This window comes from Dromiciops gliroides, chromosome 1 (genome assembly GCF_019393635.1).
Source record: "Dromiciops gliroides isolate mDroGli1 chromosome 1, mDroGli1.pri, whole genome shotgun sequence".
Taxonomy (NCBI): Eukaryota; Metazoa; Chordata; class Mammalia; order Microbiotheria; family Microbiotheriidae; genus Dromiciops; species Dromiciops gliroides.
Genome location: NC_057861.1, coordinates 675,123,660 through 675,150,156, shown reverse-complemented (window position 1 = coordinate 675,150,156; position 26,497 = coordinate 675,123,660). Strand labels below are relative to the sequence as shown.

At 38.4% G+C, this 26,497-nt stretch overlaps 1 protein-coding gene across 1 annotated transcript in view; it reads right to left on the bottom strand.

Annotated features, from left to right (window-relative positions):
* Nucleotides 1-26,497, bottom strand: part of RBM6 (RNA binding motif protein 6) — a 101,313-nt gene that overhangs the window by 35,859 nt on the left and 38,957 nt on the right. The window contains exon 6 of the mRNA XM_043965280.1: nucleotides 23,764-23,837. Coding sequence (XP_043821215.1) covers nucleotides 23,764-23,837 — 74 coding nt within the window. The remainder of the gene's footprint in view (nucleotides 1-23,763; nucleotides 23,838-26,497) is intronic.

Sequence of the window (26,497 nt, the reverse complement as noted above, 5' to 3'; positions counted from 1 at the left end):
GCCCAAGAGCCAGGATCACAGGATTTAGAACAGTAAAGAATCCTTTTTTTTTTTTTTTTTTTTGGTGAGGCAATTGGGGTTGACTTGCCCAGGGTCACACAGTTAGTGAGTGTCAAGTGTCTGAGGCCAGATTTGAACTCAGGTCCTCCTGACTCCAGGGCTGGTGCTCTATCCACTGTGCCACCTAGCTGCCCTAGTAAAGAATCTTACAATCATCTAGTTCAGTCCCCTCATTTTACAGCTAAAGAAATTTAGATCCTAAAGGAGTAAATGACTTGCCAGATTTCACAAAAGTAGTAATCAAAAGCCCTCTCAATAATTCCTTTTCTTATATACAATTCATCCTCTAAATTCTTGTTATTTTTAGTTCTGGTTGACAACCCATTTGAAAATGTACTCAAACACAATTTTACTTTATCAATTCCCTTACATTTGGTCTATGCCAGGCATGTGATCAAAGGATAACAAATTATAATAGGATAATAGATAATAATAGGGACTGTGGAGGCTTACTAGCTCAATCCCCTCATTTTACTGATGAGGAAACTGAGGAACAAAGAAGTGAAGTCATTTGCCAAAGGCACACAGTAAAATAGATGGGATTCAAATCCAGATACCTTCCACTAAAGAAATTTCCAAACCATGTTTCCTAAAGTTTTCAATGAAGTATAAATGGCCTAAATCCCTCCCCTTCTATAATTCTGATCCATTTACTTAATAAACTTTCAAAAAGTTGAATACAATGGATCTTCCCTCAACTATATGTTCCGAAAATGCTAGATCACAGTTCCCTGTCTAAGCATCTGAATTGAATAGTTCTTTTTTTTTTCTTTCTTTCTTTTTTTTAGCACAGGGAAAGGAGGGTTAAGTGACTTGCCCAGTGTCACACAGCTAGTAAGTGTCAAGTGTTTGAGGCTGCATTTGAACTCAGGTCTTCCTGAATCCAGGGCTGGTGCTTTATTCATTGTGCCACCTAGCTGCCCCTTGAATAGTTTTTAAAGCACACGCCTAACCACGTCACTCCCATACTCAGGAAGCTTCCATGGGCTCCCTATTGCTTCTGGGCTTCTGGATGTGGCATTTGAAACCCATGGAAATTTGGCTCTAACCTTTTTTTCCAGGTTGACTACAGCTCACACTTAACTACATTCCAGCCAAACTGGCCAACTTGATGTTCCTCATACATGGCATTCCAACTCCTGTCTCCAGGGCTTATTCTCTTGTGTCTGGAATGTTCTTGTTTATATCCACTTCTTGGAATCTCTGGCTCCCCCACAACTTTAAATTTTTTTCATTAATTCTACTACCCTGAGTTCCTTCAAAGTAAGGATTGTTTCTTTGTATTCCTAGCAATTAGCACAACACCTGGCACATAGTAGGCATTTAATAAATGCTTATTTAATCAAACAGTTGTGAAACTAAGAAAATAACATGAATCTGGAAAAGCAAATATAAAGCTTTTTATTCTTCATGTTTTGAATAATGTTACTAAGCAATTCCTTTTTTAAATTTATTTTTCTTTTAGAACAGTTATTTTGAGCTAATGGAAGAATACCAGCCAAGAAAGCTACAACAAATTTGCAAATCACAAGACACTAGAATGACAGCACCGCGGAACACACACACAACAAAGGTTTTACACAGTGCTTCAAAAGAGAAAAAGCACTAAATAAAGTCACTCTTTAGAACTAGCTACTGAAAATGAGTATTATTTCTCCTTGGTACTAATGCACTTCAAAGGCTTTCTTCCAACAAGATACTTTAAAGTCATAAAAGTTACATCCTTGAGGACTGTTCAAAAATCTCAGATGATCAACGCATGAGGCATAAAATGGGGAGTTATAGACTTGCCTCGCTGGCCCAGGGTTCAAATGAAGGAGTGATTCACTACAGATAGAAAGGTCCTCTACATGCTCTAGTTGGCTGAATAATACAGACTCTCTGAGATCCTAAATTACCCCTCAAAGGAGACTATCCTAACATTTCATGCAGGAAAGATCAAGGAGATGAAGAAATCATGTGGCCCAAACTCTGAGCTGCATCTGGATGAACAACTGTTTGACTGAATCCTTCTATACATACATATCGAGCAATCACTGCAGAAGGACAATGAGCAGGACCTAGCTGCATGTGAGAAACCACAAACTGTTTTCAATCATTCCTAAGAAGCTCCTTGGAACAAAAGTGCATCTTTTTATAATATTCCCCCCCCCTTTTTTTGTGAGGCAGTTGGGGTTAAATGACTTGCCATGGGTCACACAGCTAGTAAGTGTCAAGTGTCTGAGGTCAGATTTGAACTCAGGACCTCCTGAATCCAGGGCTGGTGCTCTATCCACTGTGCCACCTAGCTGCCCCTAGAATATTCTTCCAATAATGCTCTGTGACCGGAAAACAACAAAGCACCACAATATGAAAAGAATCAAAATTGCAGGTGATCCTAAGAGCACTAGAAAATGCTTTATGAGTCATGAGTTGGCTACAACTCATTACCAACAAAAATGTGTGTGCCCGAAGACAAATAAAAGCCTCCTACAGGAGGTTTCCTGCCTTGTTACTTCTCTTCTCCCTACCTTGAATTTATATTGTACTTACTCTAAAGGTATTCAGTATTTAATTTATCTGTATTCATGTTGTTTTCCTCAGTATAATGTAAAAGTTTCCTGAAAGCAGGGGCTGTTTTATTTTTATATCATTGGTGCTTAACACCACAGTGCCTAGCATATAGCTGGAACTGACTGAATATTTGTTGAATCAAAACTGATAAAAAAAAAATACATAATCTAGGAGGGAGGCAGCTAAGTGACACAGTGGAGAGAGCACTGGGTTTAGAGTCAGTAAGACCTGAGTTCAAATCTAGCCTCAGACACTTACTAGCTGTGTGACCCTGGGAAAGTCACTTAACCTGTGTTTGCCTTATTCCACTGGAGAAGGATTATTCCAGTATCTCTGCCAAAAAAAAAAAAAAAAAACCCAACACTGTTGTACAGTATTAGTGTGCTATATATGGTCCATGGGGTCACAAAGAGTTCATCACAAAGAGTCAGACACAACTGAACAACAGCAACTAATAGTCTAGCAGATAATGAACAAAAAATGAGTTAAATACTGTCATATGGTGAGAATAAGAGGAAACAGATACATTGATACGCACAGAATATAGACCCAGAAGAAGGCTTGCAATGTGTTACATACATTTTCTTTTCTTTCTTTTTTTTTGTGGGGCAATGACGGTTAAGTGACTTGTCCAGGGTCACACAGCTAGTAAGTGTCAAGTGTCTCAGGCCAGATTTGAACTCAGGTTCTCCTGAATCCAGGGCTGGTACTTCATCCACTGCGCCACCTAGCTGCCCTACACCACCTAGCTGCCCTTACATACATTTTCAATGGAAAGTTAACAAGAGAACGTGATTAAGAATTACAAAGGAAAAAAGGTATGGATGAAATGAAATATATACTCTTGGAAAAAGTACCCACAATGAAGAGTGATCAAAGATTTACTGAAGTATTCATTCATTCCTTCTCACCCAAGAATCTCAAAGGACTCTTCTAAGATAAGTATCACATTTCTACACCACTGCTCCCTTGGAATGCTGAAATGCACCGAATATGCTTAGTCCTACATGGCAAAAATCTTTCTCTGATGACAGATTTCAATCCCCTAAGCCACAGACTCTCACCAACACACCAAGAAACTGCTTCTGGGTCTTGTACTACATACCACTTTCTCCTTCACAAAATTCCAGGAAAAGGAACAATTATATCTCTCCTATCGTGAAGTACAAATCAAGCAATATAAAGGAGGAAGCTATAGCACCAATACCACTACATGCTGCAGAAGCAGGATCTCACTGACAAATGTGCAAGGTCACTTTCTATTCTATGTGTTTGGGACCATTATTCCCAATGACTCCTCCAGCACCCTTTCTCTTTTCTACCTTATTGCCCCAGAAAGTGAAGGGAAGAAACACTTCTAAAATGGTCTTTTTTTTTTAATGGACAGAATATCAAAGCAAGGAAATGACATTTTCCAAAATGCTCACCTACAATGAAGGTTATCTTTTTTTTTTTAACTAAAAGTACAAGTATTTACTGAAACATCATAGTAAGAAGAACATTCCCTGTCACAAACTTAGGGGCACATTCTCTTGCAAATATGTACAATAGTTAATGGGGGGGGGCAGCTAGGTGGTACAGTAGATAAAGCACCAGCCCTGCATTCAGGAGGACCTCAGTTCAAATACTGCCTCAGACACTTGACACTAGCTGTGTGACCCTGGCCAAGTCACTTATCCCTCACTGCCAAAGAAGGAAGAAAGGAAGGAAGGGAGGGAGGGAAGGAAAGAAGGGAGGGAGGGAGGGAGGGAGAGAGAGAGAGAAAGAAAGAAAGAAAGGAAGGAAGGAAGGAAGGAAGGAAGGAAGGAAGGAAGGAAGGAAGGAAGGAAGGAAGGAAGGAAGGAAGGAAGGAAGGAAGGAAGGAAGGAAGGAAGGAAGGAAGGAAGGAAGGAAGGAAGGAAGGAGAAAGAGAAGAGAGAAAAAGGAAGGAAGAAAGAAAGGAAGAAAGGAAGGAAGGAAGGAAGGAAGGTGGTGCAGTGGATAAAGCACTAGCCCTGGATTCAGGAGGACCTGAGTTCAAATCTGGCCTCAGACACTTGACACTTACTAACTGTGTGACCTGGGCAAATCACTCAACCCTCACTGCCCTGGGTGAAAAAAAAAATAGTTAATGGGGACAATTTGTACAACTAACACTCATCCCTTGTTCTTGATACGTGATCAGCCCCTCTCCTTTTCTGATCAGACATGTCCTGCATGATGCTGTCACTTTGTACATCCAGGTCATCACTGGCAATATGCTGCTATAGCCTATTTGTGCCCAGCATACTTCCTAGCTCTGAATCACATGTCATTTCCATTCTTTGTAGGTTATAGTGTTTCATAAAGAAGGAGAGAGGCAGCTAGGTGGCGCAGTGGATAGAGCACCGGCCCTGGATTCAGGAGGACCTGAGTTCAAATCCGGCCTCAGACACTTAACACTTACTAGCTGTGTGACCCTGGGCAAGTCACTTAACCCTGATTGCCTCACTAAAAAACATTTTTTAAAATGAGGGAAATGGATGAGTTTGTTCCTAAGGTCCCTTCCCATTCTGAAGTTCTGTGAGACTGCATTGGAGATCACTTTGCTAATGAAATCTGAGTACATTAGAAAGTAGGAAGTTTAACTCTCGCTTCCCTTATAAATCCATGATCACTATACAGTTTTCCAAAACCACCCGCACCTTTCTTGTGGGACCACTGACAACACAGACATGATTAGAAAGTATTTTCTTCTTTTTTTTGGCTATAATGTGGTGAGAAGAACAGGTACTAGTCCCGCTCTGTTCCTGCCTCCAGTACTAACAGACCACGAGACCTTGGACAAGACATTGGCCAGCTTCATTTTTCTCATTTGCAAAATTGGATTGGATAATCTCCAAAATTTTTTCAGATAAGTATAAGGAAGCTACATTTGTCTTCAAATCAAAGAAACATTCATTCAATAAACATTTCTTAAATGCCAAATATATACAGAGTAATGTTTGTCTTCCCCAGAGCCTAGCACAGATATTTAAGAAAAAGTCAGTGTTCTCAGCAGAACCAACAGTCTATACAAGGAAATTCAATACTCGCAACCATAGTACAAAATGGAACCTGAGTATGTGATGAGTACTAAGTGACCCCATGAAGTGCAAGGAGAAGAGATGGTAGAATGAGATTGGAAGGAGTGACTGAAGGGGGAATACTGCTAGAACTAATTTGTGTGTTAGAGCACACAATTTAAAAAAAAATTTTTTTTTTAATTGAGAAGGTGATTAGGGTTGGCAGAAGTGATTTTTGGAACTGAAAGAAAAAAAATCTGGCTCCTAATCCGGAAGACCAGAAATAGATGCTTTAGCAAATTCTTGGAAAAAGATAGGGGTAAAAAAAAAAAAAGGCATACACAGTAATAATAGTCCTTAAAAAGGCATATGCCAGAAAAAGGAAGTGACATGAGAGAAAGAAAAATGAGAGGATACAATGGGAAAGAAAAATGCCTTGACAACTTTCATGGATGTCAGCCCCACAGCTCCTTTGGCCACTTTTCCCTATCACAAAATCACAGAAACTGAGAGTTAGAAGAGACCTCAGTAGTGACCTAGTCCAACCCATTCACAAAAGGAATTGCCACTATACCATACATGACCTATTCAAATAATGACATCATGACATCACCCCCCCAATGACATCACCCCCCCAAAAAAATGGGTCAAGGAAAAGGCACAGACATAGGCATGTAAGTTTAACTAATGAATGGCAATCAAGTACCTCAATGAGGAGGATAAAAAGTAGCCTAGAAACCACCTCACCAAGCAACCATTCAATGTCTTTGACAAATAAGCTGGCCAAGGGCAACACTGGTTAGAATATAATGTCCAACATGTTACAAAGTAGAATGGTAGAAGATTATGAGCAGCATCATTTCATAAAAGAGAAACAAGCAGTAGATGGAAAGAAGAATTGGCATGACACTTGAGCTGAGACCCAATTATGACAAATCATCCCAAAAGCATTCAAAGGAGGAACAGGTAGATAAACAAAAAAAAAAAGAACGAATACACCTACATTCTACAACAAAGCATTTTCTTCATCAATGACAAGAGGACTAGCTCATTGTAGTGGGATAAAACCAGTTCCTAATAAACTTTATAATTAAGTGGCAATGGTACTAACAAAGAAAGAAAGGAAAGACAGCTGAGCCAGGCCAACTCTACAGAGAAAATCTACACTGAACTGACAAAAAAGTTGAGGATGCAGAAGAATTTTCAAGACAACTTAAAGGAAGAAAAGGGGCAAAGAGGATCATATCAGATAAAGTGTACAATCTTAATTATATAAAATCAGAGTTTCTGCAAAAACAAATTCAAAATACTAGGATTAGAAGAGAAACGGTTAATTGGAGAAAAAAAGCTTTGTAGCAAATTTCTCTAATAAACATCTCATTTTCAAGATATATAAGGACCTGATTCAAATTTATAAGAATAAAAGCTATTTCCCAAATGGTAAATGGTGGAAAAGATATAAACAGGAAATTCTCAAGAGAAGAAATCTAAGTGACCTACAGCCATTTGAAAAAAATGCTCCAAATCACTAATAATTAGAGAAATACAAATTAGTAACTCTGGGATACCACTCACACCCATCAGATTGGCAAATCTAATAAAACAACAATAGAATAGCAAAGAAAAAAATGACAACTACCTCCCAGAATCACGAGGATCAAAAGAGATAACAATTGTAAAGTGTTTAGCACAGTGACTGGCACATATTAAATGCTATCTATTTAAGTGTTAGCTATTTGAATTCAGGTCTTTCTGAGTACAGGCCCGACACTCTATCCACTGTGCCTGTGAGTGCCAAGGTGGCATATCATATATACAATAAATCCTTTCAGAAAGTGTACCAAGGAATAGGAATTTGGAATCTGTCATTAACAGACAAGATATACATTCAGTAAATGCATTTCTGTGTATAGAAATCTACACCACTAACTTAAATATCAAATAAACAGGTTGCAAATTGTTTAGAAGCCCAAGAACTTGACTGGTCAGGATCCAACCAGCTGTCAGGACTCCTCAGGCTCTCAGAGACAAGTGAAATATTTCCCAGAATTTTGGTATGTCATGCCTGGGAGACTCAGTCAGATCTCTGTTTTTAAAAGTTGAAGGAAATGTTGTTCCCAGGCAAATATCCAATGCTCTGATGCTGTCTCTCTTGTAGAATTCCAGCTGAGGCTGGCTATCAGACAGAAGATACAAAACTTAGGTCTGCAGTTTATTCCACATATCTAGGGAACAAATTTTTAACCTTTTCCTTTTTTTTTTCTTTCTTCATAATGGACCCCTTTGGCAGTTCGGTGAAACCTATGGATACCTTCTCAGAATAATGTTTTTAAATGCATAAAATGAAATACAAAGGATTACAAAGGAAATCAATTGTACTGAAATGGTCATAAAAATTATTTTAAAGAGTTCACAGACCATATGTTAAGAACCCCTACCCAGGAAGTTCAGCATATTTGCATAGAGAAAATCACTATGCTTTTTCTCCATGGTTTTTTCTAGATATCTTTTTTTTTTTTTGGGTAAGACAATTGGGGTTAAGTGACTTGCCCAAGGTCACACAGCTAGTAAGTGTCAAGTGTCTGATGCTGGATTTGAACTCAGGTACTCCTGAATCCAGGGCCAGTGCTTTATCCACTACGCCACCTAGCTGCCCCTCTCCATGGTTTTTTATACTAATCACCAAGTTGATCAAGGCACAGTCAGCAGCAACTTTACAAATACACAGCCATAAAGTTATAGTGACGCCAGATTCCAGGCTTAAAGTTTTGTGAATATGTACAAAGCTTGTGTGTGTTGTCAGAAGCAAAAACAATATACATATATTTTTCAAAGGTTTAAAGAAAAGAAAGAAGAGTCATAAATGACCCCCATTCACTTAGAAAGTTGCAGAGGCACTGCAAACTAAAAGAGATTTAGAAATTTGTATCCTGGGCTCCTGCAAAGTTTAGATACTTCGTAAATCAAAACAAAGGTGTATGGATAAAAAGAACCCTGAGTCATCTAGGCATAAAACGATAAGGAAATGGGAAAGAATTCAGGCCCCTGCTTCCAAGCCTAGAACCAGAAAGTGAGAATCCTGACTGCATGCCTGGAATATTTTCTTTTTTCTTCGAGCCTTTAAACATTTTTTCCCCAAAAAAATCAGTTATTTCCCAAAATTACAGCCCCACTTCTTTACCAGGGAGGTCTGTCTCACCTGTTTTCCAGAATTCTGGAATTAAGCTGAGTTCAGCCACCTTTTAGCATTACCTTAGTCTATAATATTTTAGTCACTGAGCATCCTATTCTCTTGATTCTACTTTTCTTTGTTCTGCATCAATTCTTGTCTTCCTGTTCTCTGAATCCCTCAGTTATCATTTTCACAACAAAATAATATTCTGTTACATTCCATACATGCTATATGTTTAGCTATAATTACATGCCATAATCTGTTTAGCCATTCCCTCAGTTAACTGGCACTCACTAGGTTTCCAGTTTTTTGCTACCATAGAAAGGGCTGCTATGAATATTTAAAAATATCTAGGAGGGGCGGCTAGGTGGCGCAGTGGATAGAGCACCGGCCCTGGAGTCAGAAGTACGTGAGTTCAAATCCAGCCTCAGACACTTAACACTTACTAGCTGTGTGACCCTGGGCAAGTCACTTAACCCCAATTGCCTCACCAAAAAAAAAAAAAAATCTAGGACCCTTCTTCTTTAGCTAATCTCCTTTAGGAATATGTTTAGGAGTAGAAATCACTGGACCTCAGAGTATGAAGTTTTGTAATTTTTATCACATAATTCCAAAGTGTGTTTCAGAATGTCTGGACCAATTCACAGCTCTGACTAAATTGAATCAGTGTAGATGTCTTCTTTCCACACCCCTCCAACATTCAGTGCTTTCACCTAATATTATTTTTGTCAATTTAGTGGATGTAAAATGAAAGCTCAGAGTTGTTTAAATTTGTATGTTATTTTTAGTGATATAAAGCATTCCTTTTAAGAAAAACTTTTGAAAGATACCACCATGTGGTGACCGGAGCTCTAAGAGATATCTTAAAAGGCTGTTTGCCTTTATGTTTTTGTCTATATTGTATACAGTCCTACTTCTGCTTCTTTTCACTTTGCGTCAGTTCATAAGTATTCCTAAGTTTTTCTAAATTCTTCATAAATCTTCATAAATGATATTCCATTACACTCATATACCAACATTTGTTTAGCCACTGCCTACTCAATAGACATTACTCTGCTCCCCAAGTGCTGCTATAAATATTTTTTTATATGGAGCCTTTCCTTGTCTCTGATGTTCTTGGGTTATATGCATAGTCTCTGGATCATGGGATATGTACAATTCAGTGACTTTTCTACTATAATACTAGACTGTTTTCAGAATGACTGAAACAACCCACAGCTCCACCAACAGTGCATTATGCCTGCCTTCCCCAAGTCCTTTCATTTTAAGCCTTTTGTCATCTTTGCCAAACTGATAGGAGTAAGATAAAACCTCAGTTTCAATTTACAGTTTTCTTATTATTTGTGATTTAAAGCACTCTTTCAAGTAAGGGTTGTTTGTTTTTCTCCTTTTGAAAATACCTGTTTGTATCCTTTGACTGCTTATCTATTGAGGTATATCTCTTGTTCTTATGCTTCTATTAATTCCCTACATTCTTAGAGACCAGGTCTTTATTGGAGATACTTTTGGTAGAGGCTTTTTGCCATTGATAATATGCCTTATCCTAGACATATTGACTTTGTGCAAAAGCTTTTTGATTTTATCATTAATTTGTCTATTTTATCTTTTATGATCACATATATTCCCTCCTTGGCAACTCCCTAGACTTCCAATTTTTTAAAATTATGTGACTTTTATATTTAGAGCCTATGGAAGTTTAATGTGGAACATGGTGTTACTGCACTACTATAAGCCCAATTTCCAGTTTCCCAGTAGTTCCTGTCAAAAAGAGTTATTTCCTATTACTTGGTGTTGATAAAGAGCTAGACTACTGTGTTTTGATTGTTTCTGGGTCTTGCTTATCTAGTCCAATCAATTTATCTATTTTTCTGTATTTTAAACAGTACAGCGTAGTTATGATTATTGCTACTTTACAATGTAATTTAAAATCCAGTGCTACTAGGTCCCTCTCTTCTTTCCTACTTTTTTTTTCATGATCTCCCTTGAAATTCTGGATCACTTGTTCCTCTAAATTATTTTCTTTTTATTTTAGTTATACAAAGTAACTCCTTGGTAGTTCAACTGATAGAACACTAAATCTCTACATTAATTTAGATTGGATTTAGACTTAGATACTTCTTACATTATCATGGCCTAACCAAAAACAATAAACAAATTGTTGAGCCTTACCTCAGAGCATATTTTCACAGCTAACAAAAGCTCAAGCCATAAAAATGATTTATAAGATCTATTATGATCCAGGAAAAATATCTGCTCCAAATCAGCATAAGAGTCAGAGATGAGGAAAATTCTACAGCAACAACATTTAATCCTTTCAATTTGTTATTGTTACTAAAGTCACGGATCCAATCCAATATCTTATCATCTCATTCTTCTGAGGAAATTTCATGGAACTTACAGTGTGTCTTCCTTTTAACCCATCCTGTGCAATTTAAAATAGATCTCTCGATTGCTAAAACCATTAGGTTCTTGAAATCTGCCTCCACCTGACCTAGTCAACTTTATGTCCTGTACCTTCATCAAATAAACACCAAACTTATTCCCAACCTCTACACTTCTGCTCATGCTGGTTCCTCAGTCAAAAATGCCTTCTCTCCTTTCCCCTTATAAAAATTCTTCAGATCCCACACCTCCTCCCCCAAGCTTTCTCCAAATTGCAATTCCAGGCCCCACTGACTTCTTCCTTCTCTAAACCACTGCCATGCTTTAATTATTACTACTCAGACAAGCACTTAATTATTCTCTAATTATTTTATATAGGTGAGAAACTTGAATGTGTAAGTTTTAAGAGGCCCAAGGAAACATCATGGGACAGTAGGGTCAAGCCAAAAATCTCTTCTGATTTTATGTTCAGTGTTCTATTGTGCAACACTGCCTTTCTTTTTTTTTTTTTTCTTTTTTTTTTTTTTAGGCAATGGGGGTTAAGTGACTTGCCCAGGGTCACACAGCTAGTAAGTGTCAAGTGTCTGAGGCCAGATTTGAACTCAGGTACTCCTGAATCCAGGGCCGGTGCTTTAACCACTGCGCCATCTAGCTGCCCCAACACTGCCTTTCATAAGAATCTGGGTTTTAAAGAAAATCCACCCAAATTCTGCCTCACAAGCATTTGTTTAATCTGTTAAAACCCCAATTTTAAATAGTATTTAAGGAGGAATAAAGTTTCCTGCAACTAGGAATATGTTTAGCTTCAGATCTTTGAAGGCAAAACACAGTATCAAAATCAAAACAGTATGTGTCAAACACTGGAATCATTCAGAGATTCATAGCCATAGTGCAAGTTTTAAAGTCTTATGTCCAAGAAAACAAATCAATCCAGACCTACGTATAACTTAAAATTATCTGAGCAACACCAAAGGCCTTCATTCCATACATATTCTCAAGCTTTATTTAAAAAAATTTTTTTTCCAAAAAAAAAAAAAAAAGCCCCTGGAAGAGGATAAGCAGGTAGGTAGAGCTTCCTTTATTTTGGAAATGAGATCTACCTTGGGTTTAAGTAGGTCAGGATAAGAATAGGTTCCTAAGGATTGAAGTGTTATTTGTAACTTCGCACCCAATATATATTTTCAGAAGTGACAATGCAGACTTACTAAGGGCAACTCAAGGGCTAGTTTTGAACTTAGACTGTTTTGGGTTTTTCCTTTTATTAAATCATACTTCAAAGACGGCTAGATTATAAGACCCTTAAGAGTAAATCCTGCTATCTCTGCCCAGTAGTACTGGCAAACAACGCAAAGGACTAGATGAAAACGTGTCTACAGAATGAAGTAAAGACCCAATAATTACTAAGACACATAAATTTGTCTGAAAACAAGTTTATCAACTTTCCTCAAAACTGCTCTTCTCCTGATTTCACTATTTCTGCTACACAATCATTTACATTTCATATTCACATTTTGATTACACAACCATTTACTCAGTCTCCATGTTTAAAACCTTGGTGAAAGCTTTGACTCTTTCCTCTCCCTTACCTATCACATCCAATTAGTTATCAAACCCTGTTGAGTCTACCCTATACAACATCACTTACATTCCTTCACTCCCTCTCTATGCCCATCACCACAGCCTTCATATAACCATTTGGGTCTTCTTCAAGCATGAAGGACAACAACCAACCAAGTATATGCCCTCCCTAGTCTATTAACAGATGTCTAAATTCTACTTTCTACCTCTTTTAAACAGTCCTTCATATTAATGCCACTAGACAGACTGTTTATGTATAGAACTGTTCATGTCATTCATCAACTCAAAATCTTTCAATGGCTCCCTACTGCCCACTGTGTAAAATTCAAAATTTGCCTGCAAATTTGCCCTCTACAATCTGGCACTCCTCTCCATCCTTACTATTACCCTCTCCATATTCTAATATGGCAGCGAAACAAGACTGCTCTTTATCCCTCATACATGCAACATATCATCCCATCTCTGTGCCTTCGTTCACTATTATCTGTGTATAGAATGCTCTTGCCCTGTCTTAGTGAGTGTCTTTCTTGTTGAATTCCTATTTATCAAGGCAACTAAGTGGTTCAGGGCATAGAATGCTGGACTTCGAATTAGGAAGACCTGAGTTCAAATCCTGACTCAGATGCTTGCTAGTTTTGTGAACCTAAGCAAGTTACTTTACCTGTTTGCCTCAGTTTCCTCATCTGTAAAATAGGTATAATAATGGCACCTACCTCTCATGGGGTTGTTGTGAGGACCAAATGAGTTAACATATGTAAAATACTTTGCAAACTTCAAAGTGCTATATAATTGCTAGATATTATTATTATTATTAGTCCAAGTGAAATACCAACTCAAATGTCACCTCTTCTGGGATGCCTCCTTCTGCCCTACCCAAATCAGTAAGGACCTTCCCACTCTTGGACTTCACACATTTTTCTTGTGCCTTTCTCATAATATTTATGATATTATTTATGTATGACAACCTCTTCAGCTAATAACATCATGGGGGGGTGGGGGGCAATGAAGGTTAAGTGACTTGCCCAGGGTCACACAGCTAGTAAATGTCAAGTGTCTGAGGCTGGATTTGAACTCAGGTCCTCCTGAATCCAGGGCTGGTGCTTTATCCACTGTGACACCTAGCTGCCCCCAATTCCATCTTTTTTAATCGTCAATAACAGTGATGCTACATAGCAACGGACCATAAAACACAATCTCAGTAGAATCAAACAGCAAGTGGCCCAAAAGGCATCAGAAACAGCATGTATGAATGAGTTTTAATGTACTGCAAATGCTGGCCTGTGCACTGGTTGCATGAAAGCGCTTATCACAGTTATTGTGAAAAAGGACTTAGGATGGTCATGTGAAGAGATAACAAATGGACAGCCTATATGATGCACTGGGATTGACAAAATACTAAAAGAACTGGATGACTGTGGCTCCAGGATGTTAGAGACTCTGTAAAGATTTTATAAAAAAATGTATAGAAGAATCACATAGGATGAGAAAATATGGACAGACTCTGTTCTACTAGAAATCATGGAGTTTGGGCTCCAGGACACCAAAATTTGGAGAATACAAAAGAAAAAGGATGCTGTTTAAAATTGCCAGTTTTAAAATCTGTCACACACATTTACGTTTTGATAGTACTTTTATTCCTCTGCAGCTTAGAAACTAGTTAGAAAAAATAATTAGCTAAATGAAGACATGACTTGATGGTAGATATTCTCTCTTCCATCTCCATTCTAGTTGAGTTCCTCCCCTAGCAACGTTACTAGCAATGACTTCAGTGTCCTGGGGTCTATTCTCTCACAACTGATAAACGGTCACATTTAGTGCTACTTGCCAAAGGCACCAAAAGTACTGATAATGGCTCTGCGATCTACACTACTGAAGACAGTGCCCACAATGGTGAGTTCACGGATCCTTCAAAGTATGGACAAAGTCATTTGTTTATATGTTGTATTAGACATCCTGAAAGCAGTAAGCACTTAAAAAGTATTTGTTGTTGAACTGAACTTTAACCAGTTAACTATTCCCTCAGACAACATTTATAGAATATGATGATTATAGTATTTCTATAGCACTTTAAGTTTTGCAAAATACTTCACAAATATTTTCTCATTTGATCCTCAATAACAATCCTGTGACATAGGTGTTATTATCCCCATCTTACAGATGAGGAAACTGAGGCAAACCGATTTTAAGTGACTTGCCTAGGATCACATAGCCAGTAAGTGTTTGAGGCTAAATATGAATTCAAGTATTGCTGCGTCTATGTCCAGTGCTCTATCCATAGCACCACCTAGCTGCCTCTGGTATAAATACAATGGATCCTTAAATAGCTAATCAGGATCACCATCACAGAGCTGTGTTATAAATAGTGTTAAAATTAGATCCTTTTGGTACTTACAGTGATATCCCTCCTTGGATAAAAGCTGCAACAAATCACACTGACAAAAAAAGTCCACTTCAGTGGAATAAAACATTTTAGAATTTTTTTTTTAAACTTTAGGTTCTCTACTTTTAGTCCAGCACAAAGTATCCTGGCATCAAGCACTTTTTCTCTGCAAGTTTGCAAAAGACTTCAGTTAAGACTTCAAATGCTTAGAAATGTTCCATTTATGGGCTAAAAACCACCATTAAAACTTCTTTTTAGAAAGTGAGGTGGTCTAAATGATCAGACTTCACTGTAGATTATATAAAGAAAAACAACTACATGCGTGTTCTTAAGTATCACCAACATGACACCACATTCCTAGCCTTTTCTTTTTGTCCTCAAAGGTTAAGTTCACAGTGAAACATTCCTGACAAGGTAGGTAGAAGTTAGAATCCTAGAAGTTTTAGACAACATCCTACTAAATGTAATCCAGAAGGGGAGAAAAAAAAAAGAAGCAAAGACATTACCCCTTTCTACAAATCACACAACTACAGAAGGAAATGAAGGAACTCAAAAGTAAACAAACTCTGCTGACCAAAGAACTTTAATCCCATATTCCAGGAACTTCTTACAGTTTAATAGAGACAATTGGAAACCTAATTCCACTGTGACATTATAAAAGGCTCAAAGCTTTGAAGTAGGAATATTGGCCTCTAAAAACTACTGCATTCCCTAAAAAAAAATTTTTCTTTAATTTAAAAGAAAAAAGTTTACCTTCAAGAAGCCTTGTCTTTGGGTGTCACAGGAAAGTGGCAAGATGAAAGCACTAGGGCACAACAATTCTTCACGGGGCCATTTCCTCAGTTACTCTGTAAGGACAACTGTTTCATTTATTCCAAAGAAAATGGAGAAGACTTTGCAGGTGAAATTTGAGTTTTTAAAATCATGTAGTCAAAAGGTCCTTATTTCTAATTATGTGATCAATAACCTTGAGCTAGATGCTTAACTTCTAATCTGCCTTAGTTCCTCCACTTGAAAACTCTACTGGCAGTCAGCATTTACCATCAGAGAGACTGTTGAGAAATTTCAAAATAAAAAATGCTGCTTTCGTTGATCTCCAACTTTCAAATGCATTGAGAGACCTATTTTCCACATTCACTTTTACATCAGCTCACTACTACCTTAAGAAATAAAACATTTTTATTCCACAACCTGAAATTTTGCTTGGCAGAAGAATGGCATGAACCTATTAATATACATGCCACATTAATACTGCTTCATTTTTGAGAAGTACAGATCCACATGAAAGCAAATAACCCCGAAGATCGGATGATTACTGTGTCATTAATACCTTTGAGAAGAAGGGGATTCTTTACCCTGAAGTGATTCTAAAGGACAGCCTCATTCACGAAAGACGCAGACGAGTGCAAGGAACACTTGACTTGGAGTCAGAAAGCTAGTTCAAAAGCTTTTATTTCCTACATCTGACCTCAGAAAAGTAATTTAGCTTCTGTGGATCTCACCTTCCACATTTCAATAAACAGGCATGGACTAGATGGCTGCTAAGGAACTTTCCAGCTCTACAAGACAGCAGTTATGGCTAGCATTACACAATGATTGTAGCTTCCAAGGCAAACCAAGAAAGAGGAAGGCCCCAGCTATCAGACAGCACCTTGCAAACACGTTAGTGCGAAAGGAAAAGATTCTTCTCAATTAAAAGGAACCTCGGGGGCAGCTAGGTGGCGCAGTGGATAGAGCACCGGCCCTGGAATCAGGAGCACCTGAGTTCAAATCCGGCCTCAGACACTTAACACTTACTAGCTGTGTGACCCTGGGCAAGTCACTTAACCCCAATTGCCTCACCAAAAAAACCACAAAACAAAACAAATAAAAGGAACCTCAGAAACTTCATTGGCTCCTTTCTCCTCTGGCATCCCCAGATCATGCAGAGCTGACCCTCTAGACAGTGTTGGGAGTCCTACTCCTGAGCAGAGGCTTTTCTGAACACAAACTTTGGGGAGTTGGGCAATTCTTGGATGTGGCTTAATTGAGGAGAATACAGATGAGGGCCAGGACTATGGCCCCAAGCATCTTGTTCTTTCTTAAATCACTATGAATCCCAGCTTGAAGATTGAATATCTTCCCCAGAACAATGTTCTATACACAGTTGGTTCTTAATAAATATCTGTTGAACTGAATTAAACTGATAAGTAAAAAGACAAAGAAAAGATGAGTTTAACATGGCAAAAGAACTCAGAATCTAGTATGATAAATTACACTAACTAGTATTCAGATAATGCTTTAAGAACTGCAAAGCACTTTACAATTATGATCTCATTTGATCTTCACAACAGTCATAGAAAGTATTATTGTTATTATTATTATTATTATTATTATTATTATTATTATCCCCATTTTACAGATGAGAAAACTGAGGCTGAGTGAAAGTTAGATGACTTGCCCAGAGCCATACAGCTCAGTGAGAGCCTGAGGCTGCATTAATTCTCCAAGAGTTGCTAAAAGGTACTTCACAGCACTGTAGTGAAATGCAGGGTCAGGATACAGACTGATTAAATGAACTAGTTAGAAAAGGAATCTACCTGCCCTATCTGTATCCTCAACCAAAAATTAAGTCTGCATTAAAATCCCTCATAAAAGCTCATGGGGCCAAATAGGACACAGGGCTCCTCAGGATCACAATTTTATAACAAGCAAGGTATAAGCAACACAGTCCTTTCTGACCCAATCAAAAAGGAAATGAGAGCTAAAAGAAGGGTCTGGTTACACTGCCTAGCCACAATGACTTACATAAAAGAAACACATAAATTGGGTTAAAAGATATCTCAATTTGGTGTAAATTAAGAACCAAATTTCTTCATTAAGGCAGCTCAGTGATCCAGGGGATCAAGTGCTGGACTTGAAAGTCAGGACAAGTAGAGTTCAAGTTGTACCTCAGATACTAGCTATACTAGCAAGTTACTTAAGCTAAGCTTCAGTTTCTTCATCAGCAAAATGGGGATAATAATAGCCAGCTACTTCCCAGGAGTTGTTATAACAATCAATTTACATATGTAAAGCAGTCTGCAAAAAAAGGATTTTATAAGTGCTAGCTATTACCATCATCATCATCATCGTTATTATTTATTCCATACAGAAATGCATCTGTGTGTGATGAGATAGAACACAATCATATGACAGCATGCATAGCAGAATTTTAAAAAAACAACACCTAGATTTCAAGAATAACAAAAATGAAGATGTCAATCTAGAACTATTCCCCTAATAATTCAAGTCTTGTGTAATCAGAACTTTTTATTTCACACTGAGCTAAAAGGCCAAACTGGGCACAGTAGAAAGTTCTCCTTGGCACCACCAGATATTCTTTTCCAATGGTATAAGTTCTCTGGCTAACAAATATTACAGCCACACTCCCTTAAGATTCAAAGATATGGGGGCGGCTAGGTGGTGCAGTGGATAAAGCACTGGCCCTGGATTCAGGAGTACCTGAGTTCAAATCCGGCCTCAGACACTTGACACTTACTAGCTGTGTGACCCTGGGCAAGTCACTTAACCCCCATTGTCCCGCCCCCCCCCCCCCAAAGATTTAAAGATATGCTGAACCAACTCCAGATCAGAGCTGCTGAACTCAACATCAAGGAGTCAGCAGGCTCACCTGCTGGCAGAAAATCTGGCCCTGTAGTTGAATGTTGGATTCAAAGAAACACTTGAACTTCTAGAAACTTTACTTTCCTGGGTTGTTGAGTTTTCAATAGTCATCTTTTCAGCCCATTTCTTTTACCTTCCAAGATCTACCGCTGAAAAGGATAAGGAAAGCAAAGAGAAAACCTGTCTGGGAAAAAAAAAAAAAAAGAAAACCTGTCTGGGGTAGAATAGGGATCTATACTAACCCTAGAAAGCACAATATAAGCTGGAAAAGTTATTCTTTTCCTATGGAGCTGAGATTATAGGGCTTTCTCATCACAAATCTTATGCAAGAGTAATTTAGGCAATTACTAAAACCTCATATGATATTTGTAAGTCCTACTTTGTCACCCTGACTATTAAGTATTGATGTGGTAGTCTTAGCTTGAAGACTAAGCATTATCTAATTTCCACCCACCTAGGAGCTCCCAATGAACCTCTGATTCCCAAAAGGTTCCACCAGAAATGGCTTGGGAAATTGGGGGTGGGGGGGAAGGGAGAAAGGGGGAGTCCCAGGTCCCAGTTCTATTCATATAAGCTGATTTAATGTTCCGTCTTGAACAACAAACATATACCTAGGTCAGGTTTCTGCCAAACAGTTGCAGGATTCTAATATTTTCACAAACATGCAAGCACACTTCGGCATTTTCAAAAACTCATTTCTCTTAACTTTGTTGGATGAAAAAAGTCTGCTTCAAAAAAACTCACTCAATTCTCCAGCCACATTTTCCCACACTGGAAAAAACAATGACGAGGTTAGTGCTCATCTGGTATGCTGCATTTCTCTCAGCAGTCAAGAGGTGGGACTAAAGACTAGATGACTTGGTCACCTAGCAAAGTTACCCTTGGCTAAAGAACGCCAATTCCCCTGAACCAATTAGTGCCAAGAATCTATTTCAGACATGAATTTCTTTCCCAGAGTTATCTTTTAGCCAGTCATTTCAAACATCCACTGAGCCACAACCAGAACACTGGTCAATGGTTATTTGGGGGCCTACACTGAATCTACCAGCTAAATAATGAAGTTAATCCCAAACAATTCCTCTTTGCCTCATCCATGCATTTCAAGAAACAATAGATTATGAGCCATCTTGTTAGCCAAGTTCACTGGAAGGTTACAGTACTGTAACATAAAAATCCTATCACCATGCTTCTTGCTTCCTTCTCCATTCAGAAGTACAAGTCTAATAAAACAGAGTACAAAGCATACTATCTTCAGCCTTAATTCCTAACCACATAGTCAAGAAAGACAAGATAAGGGTACTAGTCACTGCAACCACTGAAACAAAGAAGCATCCAAATGCAATAGTCCCCAATGGTGGGGAAGGAGAGATCTGTGCCTGTCCTCAGAGGTGCTAGCCAACTGCCTTCCTCCAAGACAGAGCAGGTATCAAAACCTGAAAGCCCCCAACATGGAATCACAGCCAGAAAAACCTTTCTGGCTAATGTTTCTCTGGCAAGTCTGCAGTTTCAGTCTCTCCAAAATGAGGAAAGCTACCACCAATTCTACTTTCTGAAGAATAAATGCAGTTGCTGAGAAAGATACTAAAGCAAGTCTGAGGTGAGCCCTGTGTGGAAAGTCTTACAGCAGCAGCATCTTCTGCATATCAACAACTCACAACACTTAACAATGCCTAACGAAAAGCATTCACTTCTGTCTGCTGCAACTATGAAGACTAGTAGATGAAATATGAAAGAAAGCTTCTTGCCCCAGCAAACTTCCTTAACTGGATGCATTGAGATTATACCTCCTCAGACTCAGACACATACACACACACCTGCTCTATGTTCAGAGGCATACAGCAGATCCTGGTGATTCTGAATCTGGCCATCAGTACTAAGAAGAGAGTTCATCTAGAGAAGGAAAAGGGGGCAAGGGGAGAGTCAAGGAGCTATAATTGTTCATCTGTGTTAAGAAAACAAAGGATCTTGGCTCAGCAATGGGGAGCAAAAGAAATTTGTTAGATGTTGGGGCAGTAGTCAGGTAAGCTTCCTCAAAAACATTCCCCTCCATCTTTACTTGCTCCAAGCCTTGGCAACAGGCGTCAGAGCTGGAAGGAACTTTAAAGATCACCTAGTCCCTTCATTTTGCAGAGAGGAAAACTGAAGCCCAAAGAGGCTAAGGGAGTTGCCTATGGTCACACAGCTGATCTAGAGCAGGGCTGAGATTTTAACCAACATTCCCCAACTTTAAATCCAGTGTTCTTTATCCAACACTCACATATTTCTCCATTGGTTCTTAGGTTTCCCTACGGTACTTTCGAAGAATGGTGGACAGCAGTTATCTCCGACACCATTTTTAAAAGATGCCAATTTCGATTCATTCCAGGAGTAAAAATGAGCTATCTCAAAAGCATGACAAGAACACCTTAACCCCTTTAAAGGGTTAATTCCATCCCCCCCACCCCACCCCCACTGAACTCTATTTCAAAGGAAAGATTTTATTGCCATAGTTAAGCTTTTAATTTCAGGAGAAATTATTTTTCACAATGTGTGAAACATAAGGGAAAGAGGACTCCTTCCTGGGGCAATAATACTCTAAGTGCTAACAAGGAAAGCACTTAAGTGACAGCTAGGTTATCTAAAGAAAGAACCGGGGTAGCTAGGTAGCACAGTGGATAGAGCACTGGCCCTGGAGTCAGAAGGACCTGAGTTCAAAGCCAGCCTCAGACACTTAACACTAGCTGTGTGACCCTGGGCAAGTCACTTAACCCCAATTGCCTCACCAAAAAAAAAAAAAAAGAAAGAACCTAATGCCCATTTTCAAATATTAGAAAAGGGAAACACTAAATAAGGAGAAAATTCTTTAGGCTTGGAACAACAATGTGGTGTCCATTGGTCCAATGCAAATAAGAATGAGAAAGCTGATATTACTGATATCAGTCATAAGTCCTTAAATGTAACTCTGATTAAGGAACAAGCCCAATGAAAGTTGTACCTACTACTGTTCAAGCATTTAAATAGAATCATACAAGTATTTGAGAGAAAATCCTCCAGGGCTCATGAATCACACAGAGTTTGAACTGGCTGACTATGTCTGTTATAGACAATAAATTCTCTGAAGGTAGGGACTATTTCATTTATTTACCTTGGAGGCAACAGTAGTAACAACAACAACAACAACAACAAAATACCAGATTTGGAATCAGGAGGCTTGGTTTAAAAATCCTAGCTCTAACAATTACTAGCTATATGACCACAGGCAAGTCATTTTACTTCTTTGAGTCTATCTTTATCAATAAAATGGGTATGAAAGTTGTCCTACCTACTTCATAGGGCTTATATGCATCCTAGGACCCTAAAAGTACTTAAATGTGTTTTCTTACTATTATAGTTTGTACAGAGTCCAGAATAAGGTCATGTACAAGTGGACTATTCACAAAGACCACTGAATTATTTGTTAGAATATTTTTAATGAGAAAAAAAGTTCTAAAATTTGACCTGCTCTTTTCTTAGGGGAGTCTAACATTTTAGACTTTTAACTCTCCTTGTAACAATATTCAAAAAACAAAGTTGGAACCAACTGCTTTGCCCATTAGGGCAAATAGAGTTGCCTCAGAGAAAAGGCAACAGCCAGAACTAAAACATAAATATGAATCATAGGAAACTGTGATTACATTTGTTCTGCTTAGCCCTAGAGGACAAAATAGGACCAATGAGTGGAAGATTCTGAATTATGATAAGGAAAGAAGTTTCCTATTGGAGCTATCCAAATGATGCAAACTTACAGAGTAGATGAGATATGTTCTTGTGCCAGTTACAGCTGTAGCCCTGGCAGTTACTACCATTATCAACAACTACTGGGTTTTTAGCTACCTCACTCCTTTCTACTTAAGTACTCAAAATGATTTTCTCAAACATTATGTAAGCAATGGTGTCACAGAAGGGGGAAAAAAACATGAGCATGTAGATTACCAAGTAGAATTTAAACAAATTTTACTAATCTTCCTATATATTTTTAGAACCTAACGAAGTTTTCTTCCAGGCTACTACTTTGTTCATTACCACCATATGCATCATTGCTATGAAACTGTTATGTGTAAGAGGTTATTTTTAATCTAACTACAGACAACTATTTTTTTCCATTTTATAAATAAGAGAATGGAGGCAGAAAAAGTTAACTGATTTTCTGAAGATAAAGACAGTGAGGACAAACAAATTGGGAATAAAATTCCCATCACTTCCACTGTATACTACCTCTCCAATAGAGGTCCAAAATATAGTTTCACTGAAATGTTTAGTGAGTTTCTAGGTGGCAAACTGGGGTCTTATAAATAAGACAGTTCAAGAACAAAGAAAGGCAAGTACAGATTCAGATTCACCAGGTCAGACAGTAGGCAGTGAAGCCCTCTTGTATGCAACTCCAATTGGCAGAAAACAATAATGAATTCAAGAGACATGGACACAAAAAAAATCCACTCCCCCCCTCATCCCCAGATGAAATGGAAAGGGGTGCATGCATGCAGGATCTGCATGCAATTAGAGCTACATACTAGTGGCCTTTGCTATAGATCCAAGTGTGTGTGTATTTACCTAAAATCCTTGCACATGGATAGATCACAGAACAATCAAGGATTACTTCCCACTAGAAGAGGTTTGTTGTTTTTTTCCCCAACAGGACCCCATTGTAGGTGTATACCCCAGAGGTATCTCTTGCTCTAAACTAATCATTTTTTTCCAGCCACTATCCTTGGAATCTAATCACATTGCTACTGGGCACTAGTTTAAAGAATGCACAACTCAGTACCCATTAGCTCTTAGGAAAAGCCTTCCCAACCTCTCCAATTTTCTTCTAACAGCAGCATTTTAGCTGACACAAAGTTTGCTCCAAGGACAGATCTTCTTTTGCACCTTTCCAAAACAAAATCATTTGGATCTCCCTCCCTCCCCACAAAAAATCCTTCCAGCAGCATTCGACCGAAGTATAAAGCAACCTGGTTGGCTTCCATGCATCCGATGGCCTCTTCCAAGAGTGAAAACTCCACGCAGACATAGCCATAGTCGTAACCTGGGGACAGCATTTAAATACAGACGGGAGTCATGTTAGTGCCTTGCAAAAGACAAAAGACACACAAATCCCCCATTATCTGACCCCTTTAGTCAATAACCCTCCTAGCGTCCCTTCCTCTCCTCCCCAATATAGATTCCAATCCCACAACAGTAAATGGCATTGAGGAAAAATCTAGATGTTTCTCAATTCAATTTCAATCCCGATTGGCTTTGCTATCTATTAAATGTAAAGTTCCTTTGCCCTCCCCTTAATAATGACGACCTGCTGAGAGTGCCTTAGAATGAGTAATCCCACAAAGATCAGTTCAGACAGGAAACGGCAACATTTAACAACAGGTTGAATGCCTGGAAAAAAGAAAGTCAGCAGGAGGAAGGTATCTGGAAAAGATTGTCTGTGGAGAAGAGGGAGCATCCCAAGGAAAACCTGGCAGGATCACACACACTTTCCAAGATCACCTTCGCAGAAAACAAAAGTACAAATGTGTAATAGGACAGTTCTGTTTTTCCCTAATGCCTCAAGAGATTTATGCTTGGCTGAGGCCACTTCAGCCCTCTTTTGTATCATTTTTCTAAGTCCAATGTCATTCACATACAGAGAGGAAAAAGAAGTGGGCTTGTGAGATCAGTTGGTGTGCTAGTTTTCAAAACATGATATCTATACAAGAAGTACAGAATACATTTATAGCCTCTCTTGCCAGTCATCTGAGCAAGGTATTATTTACAAGATAGAAGAAACTACCTCTTCTCTCCAAATCCTTGATAAAGCATATGGTTATATAATCTTAACTTGTTTTAGATTTTCCCTAGTACTGGCAAATTATTCCAACATTTATGACATTTTTGAGATACAAAGCATTTCTTATTTCATTCATCATCTCACTTTATCTTTACCCTGCGAAGTAAGTAATTCAAGCATTACCTCCATTTTACAGACAGAAAAACTGACGTTCAGAGGAGCAGGAAATGACATGATTATATAAGCTCTGCAGAAGGATACAATATTTGCACACTGATCGTGATCTCCATGCTTCCTGTACTACTGCAAAGGATAGGGACAACATGAAGCTAGATGCAATATTATACAAGTGGAACACAAGATAGGGAGGAGGTAATTTAGATGAGAATTAAGATTTAAGAAGAGATGTCAGGATCACTAGTTCCTTCCCGTCTCAAAAGTATCACACCTGAGCAACTGAAATTAAGGCACAGTCTTCAGTGAAGAGAGAGAGAGAGAGAGAGTGTGTGTGTCTGTGCTGTGTGTGTTGTGCACATACACATATGTGTGCAGGTATGCGAAGGAGATAGCAGTGTATCTGTTTGAGATGAAAGCATCATCTTCCTATTAGAACTAGAAAATTCCTAAGAGAGTGATAGCCAGTTCTGGATTTGTCATGTTTGAGTCATCACATTAACTTTTAAAAAGTCTTGATATTAGAACTTAGCAGGTTCACTAAGAAATGTCCAAGGGGTGCAAACTAAAAGGACTAGGGCATCTTTGCTGTTTCTTATGAATTAATGATAAAGATGAGGAAATAAAAGCTCTTAGAAATCTCAGTATCACCCCTAAACTAGGAAATAAATCGTATGTTCCACAAAAGGAACCTTTTAAGCCACCAACTCCACTCAGACCTTGGATTGTGGGACTTGGAGCTAGAAAGGTTCTTATAAGCCATCAAGTTCAACCTTAAGATGAGGAAATTGAGGCTCTAAAAGGTTAAAGGTTTTGCCCAAGGTCACGAAGCTAGCTAAATGGCAGAGCCAATATTTGAATCAAAGTTCTATGACGCAAAACCCAGAATCTTTCCACCAATCCACTGGAGAAAGATAAAATTTAGGGTGCACTCAGAATATTTTATATTTGTACATCAAAGATGTGACTACATCTGCCACTAAACACCTTCAAATCAAACCCAATGCACCAGTAAGTAAATAATTTTGGTAGTTTAATAATTTAAAAGGACTTTAAATTCCCCTAAAGAAAACTAAGTAGAGTGGTAAAAGTAACATTCCTCTCCATCAGCAAATACCTACTACAAACACTCCAAATAGATGTCAGCAATCACAAACAGATGGCCATTTAATAAGGAGATTCAATCTCATTCATGCTTTTGCTGCATTTACGAAATGTCCCAAAGACAAGTAAACACAAAGACAATAATTACACTGTTCTAAGTGTACAATATGAAACCAGTGAGGAATTTATGAGCACAAATTCTAAAACCCAAAAACTTACAGATTACAAGAAGGGAAGAGAGTTGGGGTCAGGGGAAGGGCTACCGTGTGAGGCCATCAGAGGACCACAAAATATTCTCTTTATATTCACATTATACTAGGGACCAACAAAATCACTGAGAAAAATTCCAAGTTGTATTCAAAGCATCTGAGCACACTCTATGTTACCTCAAGGCACCTATTACTGCTCAAAGAAGATGTATCAACCCTATTATTATACCATGTTTCAAACTATAGGGAATTACAACAAGGTTCTAGCATGTCTGACATCAAATGAGAAGATGTTTGAAGAAAAAAAAAAGTTATTTAGACAACAATCATTCTTCTACATCATACTATTAGGGTCACAGATGATATGTGTGCAAACCAGCAGCAGCAGCTTCTCACTAGTGACAGAAATTGTAGATCTTCATGTGTACACTAGCT